The sequence below is a fragment of the Schistocerca americana genome, chromosome 5, assembly GCF_021461395.2.
Source record: "Schistocerca americana isolate TAMUIC-IGC-003095 chromosome 5, iqSchAmer2.1, whole genome shotgun sequence".
In the NCBI taxonomy this organism is placed as follows: Eukaryota; Metazoa; Arthropoda; class Insecta; order Orthoptera; family Acrididae; genus Schistocerca; species Schistocerca americana.
The window spans coordinates 499,216,299-499,234,913 of record NC_060123.1 but is presented as its reverse complement, the minus strand read 5'-3'; the positions used below and the strand labels follow the sequence as shown (position 1 = coordinate 499,234,913).

Below are 18,615 nucleotides of genomic sequence, written 5' to 3'. Positions count from 1 at the left end.
GATATTTAGCTGAAAGTGGCCATAGCTAGCGCAGAACTGGCCCTTAAGGTGCATGGACCAATCATTGCTGTACCTCGCAGCTCTCATCATTTCTACTGTAAAGAAATATCCAAAAATTCTCTAAAATAATCTTCAAAATCTTCAAAACTTTCTGGAAAGTGACTGAAATTTTTAGGTCTAAAGCTTGTTTCCCAGATAACATGACAAGCCGTCAATGTTCAGTCTGAGTGGTTTTTGTCATTTTGATTCCGTGATTACAGGCCAAAAATGAACCTGAAGGAATTCTGCACATTCTGAGGGCAGCGAGCTTTAACTACAGTACTGAGAAAGATCAGGACATTTGATAAAAGTAGCGGTCTCTCTTGGTCAAAAGCGAAGTGTAATTTCAAATTAGCGGAGTGTAATTTCAAATAAGCGTGGCACATCTCACCTGATCTAGTTTCCAAACTGACACTTCATAGGCACTCGCTTTAAACAATCAGGAAAAATAATGTAATTATGTTCCTTGTATGTTCCTCATATAACAAACAACATCTGACTGTAAGGTTTAAACGTATGTGTAAATATCACATTGTAATGAAAATTCAAAAGCAGTCACGCAAACAAAGGAGTAATTAATTTAAAATAAATTAACTGAGCCAGTGAGTTGGAAGTGAATGGTGTGTTGCCAATTACGTACGAGCTGATGCATTTTTTCCACACGTTTACTGCCAGTACCGGATTTTTATGATTGAACTTCTGGCTCCATTGCTGTTTGAAAACGTATCCTTGCCTTGACTAGTTTTGCATTTGTCTGACCACAAAATGTACGGTGATTCGTTGTTGTTGACTGTGTACATTACAATATACACTTAAGGAAAGGCTCATTACAACATCTTGACGAGGCCGTTTCTTTCTTGAGCAATAGATGGAGGGTGACGTGTGGTGACTTCACTTTGGCCATAAAGCCTTTTATTTACATTGCCCAAGAAACATCCAACATTCAAATCCTGTCTGCAATGTGTACAGAACTGCAGACTGTCATTTCGACGCCATGAATATTGCAGCGATTGGATAATATGTTCAAATGCTTCAAATGGCTCTGAGCACTATGGGACTTAACTGCTGTGGCATCAGTCCCCTAGAACTTAGAACTACTTAAACCTAACTAACCTAAGGACATCACACACATCCATGCCCGAGGCCGGATTCGAACATGCGACCGTAGCGGTCGCGCGGTTCCAGACTGTAGCGCCTAGAACCGCTCGGCCACTGCGGCTGGCGGATAATCTGTGGTATCCACTGAATCGTAAGCTCACCCAACACGAGGCATCACTTCCAGATATTTAGTCTTTGTACTGGCTGTAATTCGATGAGGACGAGTGTCCAACCAGATTCTTCAGTTACTTCATACATAACTGAAGGCGCTCATTAAGAATTATATCCCGCACAGTCATCAAACTGCAAGGATGGGATTGCTACGACGGTGTGAGCACTAAACCAACAAGCCGCCGTCAACACCTCAGAAGATTATTGTCTCTGCGTCGCCGTAATTCAAAATCGTCACAGCCGCACCATGTGCTCATTTCGTTTAGTTTAGTCTTGTTTGTTTCGTGAATCATACTGGTAATAACTCGCAAATATTTCGAACCTATCAGTAAGTTTACAGGTAAGACACGTCTTCTCTGTGAAAACATGGCTACGTGCTGGTCATTTACGGAACTTCAACAATTTTTGTTAAATTTAACGCAACCACACACATACCATTGGACCAAAAATCCACCCATGGATTAAAATCATTTCTCGAGCAGATTACTATTATAGGCCAGTACTTACAATTCACAGTGCGTGCCTATGGAATATCGCCTCAGTTGTGCGACTGGATGTGTGATTTCTTCTCAGAAAAGCACAGTTCGTAGTAACACACGGAGAGTCATCGAGTAAAACAGAAGAAATACCCGGCGTTCCCCAAGGAAATGTTATAAGCGCTTTGTTGTTCATGATCTATATTTACCACATAGGAGACAACCTGAATAGCCCTCTTAGATTGTTTGCAGACGATGCTGTCGTTTACCGTCTTGTAAAGTCATCAGATAACCAAAACGAATTGCAAAATGATTTAGATAAGATATCTCTATGCTGCGAAAAGTTACAATTGATCCTGAATAAAGAAAAGTGTGAAGTTATTCACATGAGTACAAAAATAAATCCGCTAACTTTCGATAACACGATAAGTCACACAAATCTGAAGGCTGTAAATTCAACGAAATATTTAGGGACTACAATTACAAATAACCTAAATTGGAACGCTCACATAGATAATGTTGTGATTAGAGCAAACCAAAGACTCTGATTCATTGGCAGAACTCTTAGAAAGTGCGACAGGTCAACTAAAGGGACTGCTTACACCAATCTTGTCCGCCCTATTCTGGAGTACTTCTGTGCGGCGTGGGATGCGCATCAGGTGGGACTGACGGATGACATCGAAAAAGTTCAAAGAAGAGCAGTTCGTTTTGTATTATCTCTAAATAGGGGAGGTGGTGGCACAGACATGATACGTGAACTGGAGTGGCAATCATTAAAGCAAAGGCGTTTTTCGTTGCGACCGGATCTTCTCATGAAATTTCTATCACTAGTTTTCTCCTCCGATTGCGAAGGCATTCTGCTGGTACTCACCTACATAGTAAGAAATGATCATCACGATGAAATAAGAGAAATCAGGACTCGCACAAAAAAATTTAAGTGCTCGTTTTTCCCGCGCGTCGTTCGAGAATGGAACGGTAGAGAGAAAGCTTGAAGGTGGATCGTTGAACCCTCAGCGTTTCTTGTGAATAGTAGAGTAGTCACGTAGATGTAGATATAGATGTAGATGTAGATGCATGTGGTCACTTACTTTCATTCCTCTGTGCTTCGTGTGTACTGGGAGATCTTTTTTGTTCCTAGTTCTATATTAATGATAATTACTATTATAATCAAATTGTGACTTCTTCACAGGAAACATCATAAGACAATAAATGTGTTACTTGGCTTTTGTTTATATGCAATTTTGTTTTAACAAAAAGTCTGCCTATATGAAGTTCGACGATGACCAGCAGGTATTATCGTTACAACACTGTGTCCAACGAATGTGTCCATGTGTGAAATTGGCCAAGAAAATAATACCATATGGCATGAATGAATAAATGCATGCGAAATTAGTGAATTTTATAATGCTTCCATTACCAAAGGCAGCAATTGCAGGTAGAATAAAAGTTGTTTAATTCAAGCATTTGAGATATCTATAATACGAGTTTCAGCTTATATGTGATTTATATTAAAAGTTCGCATCTAGATGCAGACTTATGAATCTTGAACAATCAGTATTAAGTGTTTTATTTCCCTGTTGCTGCTTAGTTACTGATGATGATATAATCTGCCTTGTACAGAATTAAACGATATCTTTTTTCTAAAAATAAGTAATATATCATTAACCATGGACCAATTGATAATATTTCGATTATTTCTCTTACTGCACCATCTGTTGTTGCACCCCTGTTGGGGTTCATTATGAAGTTTGCGTCACCAGTAAAGAGTCCTATTCCGCTTTACTTTTCTTGCCTAACTATCACCACTTACATTTCACCAAGGCCACAGGTAGTCTTCATTCCAACTCTTTTCTCCGACTTCCATTTGGGCAACTATACAACACGTGACAAATTCAATTCCTTTTCAGTTTCCTTTTCCATTTTTCTTCAATATAGTTTCAGCTTCTCACCGTATCTATTGCTTCTTTCTGTTCCTGCCTTCGAATTCTTCTGAATTTAACACTGTACTTCTGAAAATTCCTCTCTTTGCTGCGTCTTTTGTTTTTGTGCAGTGTATCTGTAAATCTTTTTCAATTTCTCTGCTCAATTTGTTGTTAGTTTCTTTTCCAAGAGAAACTTAAAGATGTATGCTTGCAGATTACTGTCATTCATCTTGTTCTACATTTTATTTCATCCCTGTGCCTTAATGTCCAGGCATCTGTGCTGATTATGGGACCTAAAATTTCCCTCATGGTTCTTCCTTCTAATATCTCTGCTTTGTCTCTTTTATATTTGAGTGGTTGACGTTCTGATTTGGCTAATGCGTTATAATGCATAATTTTTGCATTTCTTGAAATGCACATTTTCTCTAAATATTTGTTATTCCAAATGTCTTTTAAATTTTGTGAATCATTTCATTTAGGAGAGTTTTCTATCTTCCTAGCTATATATATCACTGCTTTGTTTATATTACCTGTTCAGACGAACAGAAGCCTATTTTCATTGTTTATTCTGATGTATGGATTATGTGTTCTTAATCCTGATTCCTCAACAGCAACTAGGCTGTCTCTGACTTATTTCAATAAAATGAATAAAATGTTCGCATCAGTTCATAAACTGTGCGTGCAGGTGTGGTGCTGCGATAAAACTGGAGACAAAAGAAACACCAAGTGGCATAAAAATGATATAAAGCAAGACTGAGAAGAATTCCGTACGATATATATGTCAACATATGAAAGAACTTACAAAAAGACTGTACGTTAGATCGATATGCTATTCAGCTTTCAATTGGACAAACAGTAAAACATCAGAGGCCTAAAATGTCTACAGAAACACACATAACAGGCCATGATTTCTATACTAGCGCCAAAGTGACTAAACTATGATTGAAAAGAATGGTCATGAAGGTGGTATTACAAGAACGGACCTGAACTCATACGAGCACATCAAATATCTTAGGAATGAATGAGAAAAACTGTGTAACTCGCAATGCAAAGATAGTATTTTAGTAACAATGTATACAAACATATATATTGTCAACCATCAACGAAAGGCAGACTATGAAGGTCTCTGAAAGAATATAATTTTTACATTACGTCTATGTTGTTAACAGAGTTGGAGACATATTCACTGAAGAGACAAGAAACGGGTACCCCTGCCTAATATCGTGTAGGGCCCCTGCGAACACTCAGAAGTACCGCAACACGACGTGGCATGGACTCGACTTATATCCGAAGTAGTGCTGCGGTGAATTGACACCATGAATGCTGCAGGGCTGTCGATAAATCCGTAAGAGTACGAGGGAGTGGAGATCTGAACAGCACGTTGCAGGGCATCCCAGATATGCTCAATAATGTTCATATCTGGGGCCTTTGGTGGCCACCGGAAGTGTTTAAACTCATGAGAGTGTTCCTGGAGCCACTCTGTAGCAATTCCTGCTGGAATTGTCCAAGCCCTCCTGAATGCACAATGGGCATGAATGGATGCAGATGATCAGACAGGATGCTTACGTGCGTGTCACCTGTCAGAGTCGTATGTAGACGTATCTGAGGTCCCATATCGCTCCAATTGCACAGGCCCCACACCATTACACAGCCTCCACGAGCTTAAACGGTTCCCTGTTTTACATTCAGGGTCCATGGATTCATGAGGTTTGTTTCCATACCCGTACACATCCATCAGCTCGATACAATTTGAAACGAGACTCGTCCGACCAGGCAACATGTTTCCAGTCATCAACAGTCCAATGTCGGTGTTTACGGGCCCAGACGAGGCGTAAAGTTTTGCGTCGTGCAGTCATCGAGGGTACACGAGTTGGCCTTCGACTCCGACAGCCCATATCGATGATGTTTCGTTGAATGGTTCGCACGCTGACACTTGTTGATGGCGCAGTACTGAAATCTGTTGCAATTTGCGGAAGGACTGCACTTCTGTCACGATGAAGGATTCTCTTCAGTCGCCGTTGGTCCCGTCCTTGCAGGACTTTGTCCAGTCGCATTGATCTCGGAGATACGATATTTTGCCGTATTCCTGATTTTCACGGTACACTCGTGAAATAGTCGTACGGGAAAATCCCCAGTTCATCGGTACCTGGGAGATGCTGTGTCCAATCGCTCGTGCGCCGACTATAACACCACGTTCAAACTGACTTGAATCTAGGTAATCTACCATTGTAGCAGGAGTAACCCATCCAACAACTGCGCCAGACACTTGTTGTCTTACATAGGCGTTGCCAACCGCAGCGTCGTATTCTGCCTGTTTACGTATCTCTATATTTGAATACTCTTGCCTAGTCGAGATTCTCTGGCGCTTCAGTTTAGTGAGTTTAGTTGCCACGAGAAACGATGCAATGAAAAATGTCTACAAAAGATCACCCCTTAAATGTAATTACCTTGCGGAGATACAGGCCAAAAGAGAACATTCGCCTATAGCACAGAATGAAGTAGCCGTAGAAGCAAATCAAGTAGCATGTATTGATAACTACTGCCTGCAGAAAACTTTACGTGCAGAAATGGTTAGAATGTCACGTTCAGTTAACTAATGTAAGAGAGCACAGGTGAGTAAGTACTTCCACATGTTTACCTTGACCAACTTGGCAACTTACTTGTTTTATACTGTGTGTACATTTTTCGTTTTTGTTGATATAGTCTTCCTGCCGAGATGGTCAATACGACCGGGACCGGTAGAAAATAAATAATAGACTGTGTTGGTACTGCTTGAGATCTCCGATAACCAGCGAACACCGTGTGATTACTGGTCACGAGCAGTGCACGACACGGCGGGACCGGGGCTGCGGCGAAAAACAAAGCGAGAGACCACGCCCGTTAGGTGTGCCGTGGTGTGGTGTAGTGGGGTGCGCTGTGCCCTGCTGTGCTGGGGGGTCGGCCGGACGACCCTGCCGCGTTAATGAAGGCAGCCTAACGGCCCGCGCAGCCGACACTGCCGCGAATTAATTCGGGGATTGCGGTCGGACAAATGTACCGGCAGCAGTCCTAATAACCCGCGTTTTTACCTCCCACCGCTGCAATTTAAAGCAACTTTTAACTTTTAATATCGGGCAATTCCAAACAACACACGCCTAGCCGCGATCTCGTTGGGAGACCTTTACGTACGTACGTACGAACGCACAACACGACGACTTCCGTGTACCGCTGCTCTGCGACGTCCTCTTTTTCAGCGATCGAAAATCCGATAGCTTTTTTACTATAAAAAAAAGGTATCCCCGGCGAGAAGATAAAAAACGGGCTGGAGAGGGGGAGGAAGCGGGGGGGGGGGGAGGATGAACGTCGAATTAATTAACTTTTCCTTTCCCCTTGTCAAAAATTCTGTTAATAAATGCTCTCCGTAGCCTGCGAGGGTAAAACTCGATCGTATATTTCATTACAGCACCATTACCGTACGTGTTTTACGATAACTGTCGTTGCATTAATACGGAGTATAAATTAAGTCGCTGTCTGAATGGAGACACTAACCTTCCCTTAGCGCGAAATCTAATCCTGGAGGCGCTGTGGAGAAATGGATTTCGTTGAGAAGTGTACACGTCGAAAAGCAGTGTTTAAGTGCACCATAAGACGTTTTCTTATGTGCTCTGCGCAGTGCGTCGTAGAAATATAAATTAGTTAACAACAAGTACCAAACATGAAAAGAATCCATACACATAGGTATGGACAGAATGAATACAGATTTGTAGCGGTAGTGTTATTACAGAAATGAAATAAAGAAGTGTAGAGACTTCATCTTATCGGTTTTATAAATTTGATCCCCTACACGGAAGACAAGCAGGAGAAACACAATATCTCATGACATCTTTAGCGGAATGCGCTCACAAATACCGCCTATAATTTGTAAAACTGAATAAAATAATACAAAATACAAATGTTACATATCTTGTATTATCGTGTGATTATTCTTCTCTCTGAACCCTGTATATGTTTTCCTAAACATTTGTTCTAGTTTTTTGTGTCCATAGTCCTCACTTATAACAACACTTCTTCGTATACAACTAAAAAATACACTTAGCAATATCATTGTGTAAGGAAACAGCATTCAGTGCTACGTTCATTACATCCTTTGTCCGTGTAGGCTTCCATTATTCTTACAAGCACTCGTATGTTCACCACACACTCTTTGGTTACTAATAACTTAGCGAACACAACTGTCTAAATAATATAATAATAATAACAATAATAATATGTAACTAGAGAGTTTCATTTCGATCAAGATACTACGTGATAACAGGAGCAGCTGTTTCAGCGATTCTGCTGCACGTAAGTTATCTCCAGTACATACTCAACAAACTGAAACAGAGCTAGCCCTACTGCTACTGCTACTACTACTACTACTACTACTACTACTACTAATAATAATAATAATATAAATAATAATAATTATTATTATTATAATTATTGTTGGTAGTAGTATACATTACTATTATTATTATTATTATTATTATTATTATTACTTCTACTACTAGTAGTAGTAGTAGTAGAAGAAATAGTACTAGTAGTAGCAGTAGAAGAAGTAGTAGTAGTAGTAGTAGTAGTAGTAGTACCTTTGTTTCTGGTTACTGAGTATCTGTTGAAGATGTCTTAGTTGCAGAATAAGCTCTCAAAGAGCTGATCCTATTATATAATTTAATAACTAGAGCGAAATGAAATTCAGATTCTGAATGCTAAAGAAACCAGTTATATTGTTGGTAAAAGCTTGTAATCTCGGTTGATCCGAAAAAGGATAACATTTAATAAGCAATACATCAGTGCCGTTCTCGTTATGTCTTCATCAGCTAGTTGCTTCTGTTTTCGTCAACAGCTTCACCATTTACACTCTTCGTTGACGGTTCACCAAGGAGATTGGTTACAAAAACATTCATTGGATCCATTCCAGAATGTTGCTAAAGTGTGTGGGAATACAAGGGGGACATTAATCGCATACAAAGAAGAGCGGCACGAATGATAACAGATTCATTGGCTCTCGGTAGAGCTTTACGGAAATGCTGAAAAACCGGAAGTGGTAAACGCTTCAAGACAGAAGTCAACTATCACGCGAAAGATTATTTGCAAAGTTTGAAAAGCCAGTATTAGACGAAGAGTGTAGGATATATTATATGCCTCTACATATCGTTCCCTAAGGAACCATTAAGACCAGATTAGAACGAAGAGCGAGGCATTCGAACAGTCGTTCTTCCCGCCCTCCTTATACAAATAAATACCAAAGAACATCTAGTATGACAGAATGAGGGAATACGCTTTCCCATGCAATTCTCAGTGTATGGGTGTAATCCCAGATTACTTTAGGTCTTCAGGTAAATATTGACTTTTATGGCCAACCACAGCTGTTCGCTTCGCTACAGAGCCTATGCAACGAGGACTCTTCACAGACGACACTCACGCTTTCTTAGAACCCCTGTGCTGAAACACAAGTTGTAGGCCGCATACGACCGGCTGCCGGAACTTGGAATCTGAGTTGGACGAGCGTTATTAGGGTATTACAAGGAGCAGGTTACGTGGATGAATCCTTGAAGGTAAGGGGCAACTATCTAAGACTCTAGCACAGGTACGATATTGCTATTCGAGGAATGTTGATGAACACTTTCGGAACCTGAAACTTAATGCACGCCGCAGTACAATATTACTGTTCGAGGAATGTTGACGTACTCCCGCGGAACCTGAGACGTCGTGGGCCCCACAGTAAATTAAATTTCTGAGCTACTATGAATTAAAGAAAAAAGTATTTCTTCTTGGTGTTCTGAAATAATTTTTATTTCACAAGGAACCGTATTCCAACTGCTTGGGTGACAATCGGTCGACCGTTGATTTGCGTAACCACGTTATAACAAACAAAAGAAAGACAATAGATAGCGAATCTTACATGCCGTTTTATACAAACAAAAACTGGCACATTTTATCAAAGAAACCTGATAATATAGTAGTAAATGCTTGATTTGTGTCTTACGTGAAAATTCGTTACTGGCAAAAACTTAGATTGGACTCGTAGGAACCTGTTTCCTCGATGTTTTTAGATGCCTTACGTGTACAGAGAATAGTAAATCGGAGCGAAATCGTAGCGTACAACTATACGATAGCTTCTCTTCCCATTTTCGCCTGTAGAAATATCGATTTATATCTGATTTGTGTACAATATAAACTTTCTGTTTCACATTACCAGACACACTATCACAATATGATATTGTAATACCACACCTTCTACGAATGGTGAACCTACTGTGCAGGCAATAAATTCTTTATTAATTACCAAGTACCATCTGAGTATTAATTTTCAGTATGTCACTAACGAGATCAAGAGACTTTGCGGTAAAGGAGCAATGGGTAAGAGCATCAGAAAGTTAGCAATAGCGATTTCCTTTATAACATAGCTCTGTATGTAAGAAACCAACTTCACACACATATCCACAGAAGGTGAAAGTGGCGGAAGATGTCACCACAGTATGGAAACATCTCATCCCAGAGTGATTCCTTCAAAGCATGTTGCAAAACGAGGCAGTTTGGTTGATCACATAAAGTACTGCCATTCTAGCCTGTCAACTGTTTTTCTGAGTTTGTAAATAGGACCCAGGGAGAAAAGGCACGCCCACATTTTACAAGGTGCGGAAAAAAGCAAGTACACACTGTGTTATTTCAAAAGTAATCGCCATAGCTGTTGCTCCATATATCTCACTGTTAGACAAGATGGTGAATGTCTTCATGGAAAAAATGTTTGCGGTTGCCTAGGATCCACGATTGTACTTAGGCGTACACCTCTTCGTCCAAAGAAAGTCTACAGCCACGAATCCCTTTCTCTAGAGCTCTAAAAATACGGAAATCGCTTGGCGAGAGGTCGAAACCGTATGGAGGATGTGTGAGGACTTTCCAGCGAAACTTCTGCAACGTACTCGAAACAGTCTTGGAAACATGTGGGTGGGCGTTTTGCTGGCAGGTTGTTTCGGCTACACTGCAAGAGGCTGCGCTGGAAAGCTCCTACTCATCCTCAAGACAGTCCAGATCTCTCCAAAAGCAATTCCAATATTTTTGGAAAGACATTCGTGGCCATGGATTTACTTCGCAGGAAGAGGTTCGCTCATATCTGGAATCATGACTCCGTAGGCAACCACAAACATTTTCCCGCGAAATCAAAAATGGCTCTGAGCACTACGGGACTTAACTTCCGAGGTCATTAGTCCCCTAGAACTTAGAACTACTTAAACCTAACTAACCTAAGAACCGTAGCGGTCGCGCGGTTCCAGACTGTAGCGCCTAGAACCGCTCGGCCACCTCGGCCGGCCCGCGAAATCATAAACCAACTTGTCTCACAGTGAGATAGATGTATTAGCAGTTACACCGACAAATTTTGAGATAATAAAGGGTGTACTTACTTTTTCTTCATCTGTCTCGTATTCACTTGACTGCCCCTTACAGTTGGACTTGGAAGGAAAAAACGACTTTGGCGATCGATATAGTCAGTCGCGAGACCAAATCGACCAGCTATTTGTGAGCCATGTCGATAGAATCTTGTTGCTTCAATTACACTGGATAATTGAAACTTCAGCTGTAAGTTTTTTTTTTTTTTTTGGAGCACACAGGGTATTATTATTGTATTAATTTTGCACTCATCTTGTTGTTTTTTACTTTGTTTACAACAGATTTCCAATCTTCATATTCAGACTCTTAGGTGCCGTTATAGAAGTGAAATACACTTGCAAGTATATCTTGTTTCTGTACCACAGTGTCTTTTAAAATAGTGAATATTGGAGTTGTATTTAATGTTGTCGTATAGAAGCAAGATATACTTGCTGCTGTATTTCATTTTCACAACTGTGTCTAAATGCCTATAGATGACCTTGAAATCGATTGCATATAAAGTAAACACAAACAACGCAGAGATAAAAATTTGTACGAAAATAGGCTGTGTGTCCCAAATCTAAATGTTCGTACAAGCTTTCCTGAGCACTGAAGCCTCAGAAGCTTAGGGAAGACTACTGGTTCAATGAGCAATATTTCTATGATCCAAAATAGCTCACTGGCAGATTTCATATTAGTGCCACAAAGCTGCTGTCGAGTAATGAGATCATCTGTCATGCTGCCGCTCATTTCTACTGACGTATCTTTACTTGAAGATCTCTCTTCCTCTCTCTCGCTAACCTCATTATCTGAAGCTTTCACTAAAAATTTATCCTCTTAATGACTACCAGATTTTTCATTTATTCACATTCATTGATCTGCGCATTCTTTGTCACCTATTTCAATAGTTGTAGTACCTTTCAAACAGTGTACTTTATTCGAATGAAGTTTTAAAGATCGTGATATATCCGTTTCATTGGAGCCTACGTACGACAGTCATCGAAGAAGCGTTGTAAATATCCCCTCCTGTAATTGAAGACACGCGCGGAAAGACGGGCTAACCCTCAAATGTGAAATCTTAAGAGATAATTGTTGGCATCTGTTGTTTGGTACGGCAACTATCAAAACCGACATTGGTCTCACCTCTAAATATCACTTAGAGGTGAGACCAATGTCAATTGTGATACTTCCCGTACGCAGCGGTACTGTAGCCAGTAGACGGATGACATTTTGGTTAAGACCACTGACCGACCGTTCACGCTTCATACATTCATAATGATACAACAGTATTTATCGTTCAGAGCAGTGTTAGACGACGGTTAAATAACATTCGTAATCGTTATAACGTCAAGGTCAGGATCGCAAGCTGTGAGACAGGTTCCCACTTTCAGCAGAACGGAACGCAGGAGAGATATCAGCATCTATTTCACCAGCCGGCGGTTTACAGCCTTCTTACAGTCTACATGTATTCTCTGCTCATTTTATCTGTAGTTGAAACTTTTTTTGAGGAACTTACAAAAGAAGTTTTTGTTTTCTGGTTAATAAAGTGCACTATCAAGTACTGACGGAAAAGTTCTTACTCAAAACAAAAGAAATATCTTCTGTGTTTTTTTCTGCATCGAAGGTAAGATTGAAGCTAGTTGGAAGCGCAGAACCATAAAAAGTTCGAATGTTGCATGTCGTACGAATTTGCAAGCCCCACATTTAAGGATTAAGTCTAAAGCTGCACGCCTCATTTATAGTACACCACGAACCGAGAAACTGGTGATAACGATGGAAGGTACTCACAGAGGACGTGCAGAGCGATCTCCTGGGTGACGGGCTCGCCGACGCCGTTGCTGGCCGTGCACTGGTAGACGCCCGCGTGGTGGCGGTTCGTGTTCTCGATGGTGATGCTGATGCCCTCCACCGACTGGTCGCCGGAAGGCAGCAGGTTGTTCTGCAAAACCACAGCGCACCATTAGACACTACGTGCTAATTTCTTATCTTTTACTGTGATCCAGCAAAGAATAGTCAATGGGAATGTATGTAAATTCTTCTGCTTCTTTCAAACATGACCGCAATCACTCTTATGTTTACTCCCTTTAAATATGGTAATATTCTGCGCTTACATGACACTGTCCCCATTAAATCCAGAGCACGTGCAACTACTCAGCAAATCCACAGATGTTACACCAAAATGATTCTACCGATCTACAAAATTTCTGTCCCAAAGTAACCCACGAAAGTCACTAATCAATGTTTTCTATAAAATCACGAAAAACCTTTGAATCATACAGTCTGAAGTAAAATTTCAAGGGTAAAAGCTGATAGGAATTCAGATGCGACAAGCGGAAGATAGCACACTTTCAATTGGCCACATTGTAAAGGTGTATATGTTATCGCGCCAGATACCTGATCTAATTGGTCCCACATTGTATGTCATTTATTTCAAGATGGAACAAGGGCCAGAGCAGGTGGGTAATGAGGCAGCGGCGTTATGAGGTGTGGAGAGCTTCATGGCTGTCCAACGTGCAATGCCCCGTGGAAGAGACCGCAGTTTATGTGTTACAGGACAATATCGTAATGGAATAACCAATGGTGTGAGACGGATTCTGTAACCAGTGTGAAGAATAACGGGCCCGGTCGTCAGTCCCTGACTGGTTCGATGCCATCCGCCATGAATTACTTTCCTGTGCCAACCTCTTCATCCCAGAGTATCACTTGCAACCTACGTCCTCACTTATTTGCTGGATGTATTCCAATCTCTGCCTTCCTCTACAGTTTTTGCCCTCTACAGCTCAGTCTAGTACCATGAAAGTCAGTTCCCGATGTCTGAACAAATGTCCTATCATCTTGTCCCTTCTCGTTGTCAGTGTTTTCCACATAATCCTTTCCTCTTCGATTCTGAGCAGAACCTCCTCATTCCTTATACTATCAGTCCACCGAATTTTCAAAACTCATATGCAGCACCATATCTCAAATGTTTCGATTCTGTTCTGTTCCTGTTTTCCCAGAGTCCATACAACGCTCTACACCAACGTTCATTCTCAGAAATGTCTTTCTCAAATTAAAGCCAATGTTTCATACTAGTAGACAGGAATGCCTTTTTTCCAGTGCTAGTCCGCTCTTGGAGTCGTCCTTGCTCCGTCCACCATAGGTTATTTTCCTGCCTAGAGTACCTTTATCTGCTTCGTGCCCTGATGTTAAGTTCCTCGCTGTTCTCATCTCTACTATTTCTCATTACTTTCGCCTTTCTTCCATTTACTCTCAGTCCATATTATGTACTCATTACGCTGTTCGTTCCATTCAGCAGATCTTGTAATCCTTCTTCGCTTTCACTCAGGACAGCAAAGTCATGTTCCTTTCACTTTGAATTTCAATCCCAGTCTTGACCTTTTCTTTTATTTCTGTCATTGCTTCTTCAATGTACCGGTTGAACAGTAGGGGCGAAAGACTACATCCCTCTCTTTCACCATTTTTAATCCGAGCACTTCGTTCTTGTTCATCCACTCTTATTATTCCCTCTCGGCTCTTGTACATGTTATATATTACCCATCTCTGTCAATAGCTGACGCCTATTTTGCTCAGAATTTCGAACATGTTGCACCATTTTACATTGTCGAACGCTTTTTCCAGGTCGACAAATCCTATTAACGTGTCTTGATTTTTCTGTGGTATTGCTTTCAATATCAAGCGTAAGGTGAGACTTGTCTCTGTCATGCCTTTATCTCTGCTAAAGCCAAACTGATCGTCATCTAACATATCCTCGTCTTTCATTCCCATTTGTCTGTATTTTATTCTTGTCAGCAAGAGCTGTGCGATAATTGTCGTACTTGTTCCTATTTCCATCTCCGGAATTGTGTGGATGATATTTTTCCGGAAGTCAGATGGCATGTCGCCAGACTCATCCACTCTACACACAAACATGGATAGTCGTTTTGTTGTCATTTCCCCCAACGATTTTAGAAATTCTGTTGGAATGTTATCTATCCCTTCTGCCTTATTTGATCTTAAGTTCGCCGAAACTCTCTTAAATTCGGATGCCAATACTGAGTCCTCTACGTCTCCTAAATCGACATCTGTTTCTTCTCCTATCACGTCATCGGACAAGTCTTCCTCCTCTTAGAGGCCTCCAGTGTATTCTTTCCACCTATCAGCTCTCTTCTCGACATTTAACAGCGGAATTCCCGTTGCACTCTTAATGTTACCACCCTTGCTCTTAATGTCACCGAAGATGATTTTGATTTCCTTATGTACTGAGTCAGTACTTCCGACAGTAATTTCTTTTTCAATTTCTTCAAATTTTTCATGCAGCCAATTCGTCTTAGCTTGCCTGAAGTTCCTATTTATTTCATTCTTGAGTGATTTGTGTTCTGTATTTCTGAACTTCGCTGAACATTTTTGTACTTTCTTTTTTCATCGATCAACTGAAGTATTTCTTCTGTTACCCATGTAAATAATTATTCGCTAAACTTCATAATAACCGGATGAAAATGTTCTACTTCCCTTGGGCACTCTGTGCGTACACGAGCTTTCGAGTGGATGCCCTTCGGTAATTGTCAAGCCGTAACTGACAATGGCAAAACATCACTCGATCGTAAGTTCGTGGATATACAATCACTTGACGCTCGTAGAAGCCCGAGATTTTATTCAGTCATATCACCTAGAGACCATGGATTTACTCGACACATAGGCTGTTTTCTTCCACTGGGAACCTATACGACTACAACTCAGTCTAAGTCAAGATTGTATGAAGGAAATAAAATTACAAGAAAAAAACAAAAGTTTTAATCCCACTAACGAGAAGTTCATAGGACGGCATGGTGGGATAGATATAAGTTTTTCAGCTTTAGAAAGGTCTAGCTCCAAAAGGAATTTTCATGAAATTTGTACGACAAAGTTTCAAATTATAGCTGGAATCTGAATTATTCTTTACGTCTCTCGCGACTGTGGTATTATTTAACATTTCCGCAGACAGACAGTTACTTAACTGTATATTACACTTCTGCAACAAAACTGCGGTATGGCCATTATGATTTAGGTCTTCTCATGATTTCCATAAACTGCTTCATCCGAGTAATGGGCTTATCATTCACGGAGGCAACTGTCGATTTTCTCTGCGTCTAATAATCCAGGTATTGCCATGAATAATATTTATTCCCAGTTAATCACTCCGCTTGAGTGCCATAGAATGGAAAAAAGGATAAAATTGGCTATCTTAGATCACAAGCAGAAGACGAAATGATCGTTTGGAAAAGTTATCCACAACTAATGCTTGTTCTTTTAACTATAAAATGATAGCGACACTTATTCCTTCAGTTCCCTCTACAGTAAGCAGTGTGCTATCGATCTGTGAAATTCTAAAAAATACATACTATCAATGGGAGACTTAAAAAAATCGATCGCAAGATTAATCTCAACTATAAGTCAATTTGTTAATGTTCTACCACCCCGTGAAACATGAAAATCACAACCGACACTATACAAAATAAAAACCATTCTGGCAGCCAGAAAAGGAATTTGACAATGCACTTGCTACGATTGAGTAATTCAGAACTGCGTCGGGAACTTGGTCAACAGAAGTACGCAACCCCTTATCCTTTGTGTTGCAAATTCCTGAGTGTGAAACTATTCTTAATAATGATATAAAATCTATCGAATGAGAAATTTCCCTTGATACCTTACGATTTCATTTTTAAAATTTTATTTAATTTGTTTTACAAATCATTCTAGCATTATTCAAATGTACAGCTTAGTAACTACTTTTTCCCTGATTTGTATTAGTTTAACTTGCTGGAGGTTACTCTCATTGTTATAGAATCCAACGACGTAACATTTCCACTTGATCAAGAATCTAGTTAAGCATTACATTGCTCAAATGAACGTAAGGATTCGTAAGTACTCGTACTAGATTCATTTTATCAGTAGATTATAAAGGAATAGAGCGTCGCATAGCAAAGTAGAATAAACGAGCTTTTTACGGTTGATAAACAGCTATTCATACTTCCTCCTTGCATTGAGGAGGAAGGGGAGATTAGTGTCCCGTCAGCTACTAGCTCATTAGAGACGGAGACAAGCTCGGATTATGGAAGGCTGGGAAAGGAAATCGGCCGTGCCCAATCAAAGGAACCGTCCAGGTATTTGCCTAACATGATTCAGGGAAATTACGGAAAACTTAAATGAGGATGGCTGGACGCAGGTTTGAACCGCCGTCCTCCCCAATGCAAGTCCAGTGTGTTAACCTCTGCGCTACCTCGCTCGGCCTTGCTTTGAGAAATAGTACTTTACTGAATTTGAAAGAGGTGTGTCGAGCTATTCCAGCATTACAGTCTTACAGCGTATATGCTGCCTGCCAGTGCCCTTTCTACTAAAAACTTTTTTATCGTAATAAGGACATGCCGCGCTCTTAGAAGGCCAATAAACTAGTGCCGCTGCTAGATGAACTGAAAGCCCAAGGTATTGTAGCGATATACGGAAATTGAGGCAGCAACTAAACACTGCAAAGCGTCTGCGAGCAATCTGCATTTTGCGAGAAGAAATAAATTTTTGCCGTCCATCCATAACCGCAGATGGCTCCCTGGGGTCCACTTGGCCTACTCGTAAAGCTCCGTAGAGAGCAAAACGGTCCGGATATTATGGATGTCAAGGGATATGTGCCACTTTCACTCGCCTGACGTGTCCATAAAAGTAGAAGCCGAACAATACACTCTGCGCTCTTCATGTAGCGTAGACGATACATTTATACCCAACGCGGTCCCGCCCGCCGGAGGTTTGAGTCCTCCCTCGGGCATGGGTGCGAGTGTGAGTGTTGTTCTTAGCATAAGCTAGTTTAAGTAGTGTGTAAGTCTAGGAACCGATGACCTTAGCAGTTTGGTCCTGTAGGAATTGACACGCATTTATACCAAACGCTACAAACTACGAAGTTTAGGCAAGAAACAAGGGACATGAGCACAGAACTACATTCCACCACTTTTAGCAAATTTATATCTTGGCGACACAAAACATGGGCCGTGATCATTCCAAGCGATAAACATAAGGCTTGATAATTATTGCCGTTTTATTATTAATGATTGTAGGAAAATGTAGAATATAGTTTACTCCAGTTCCTTTCTTGAAAATGTTTGAAGACACGAGTCAATACTCGAGAGAACGGGAAGAAAAATACGGGGGTGCAATGGGTTGCCACAAAAAGAAGTATACTGTGCGGCTGGTCCCGGCGGAGGTTCGAGTCCTCCCTCGGGCATGGGTGTGTGTGTATGTGTGTGTGTGTTTGTCCTTAGGGTAATTTATGTTACGTAGTGTGTAAGCTTAGGGACTGATGACCTTAGCAGCTAAGTCCCATAAGATTTCACACACATTTGAACATTTTTGAAAAGAAGTATAAAAAGTAGCAAATATAATGGGAAGACTATTTCGGTCGTACGATTATGGAGAAGTTAGTTATATACAGAATAGCACACTAAGAGAAACAGAACACATATTGTTTCACAGAACACATGGGAAGGAAACGAAAGAAACATCATTAAATTTTCTTATAC

The 18,615-nt window shown here is 40.6% G+C and overlaps 1 protein-coding gene across 2 annotated transcripts in view; it reads right to left on the bottom strand.

The window, feature by feature from the left end:
* LOC124615686 (limbic system-associated membrane protein) overlaps positions 1-18,615 on the bottom strand; it is a 948,770-nt gene that overhangs the window by 492,479 nt on the left and 437,676 nt on the right. For both annotated transcript variants that reach the window (XM_047143716.1, XM_047143717.1), the window contains exon 4: positions 12,884-13,034. In XM_047143716.1, the coding sequence (XP_046999672.1) occupies positions 12,884-13,034 (151 nt within the window). The remainder of the gene's footprint in view (positions 1-12,883; positions 13,035-18,615) is intronic.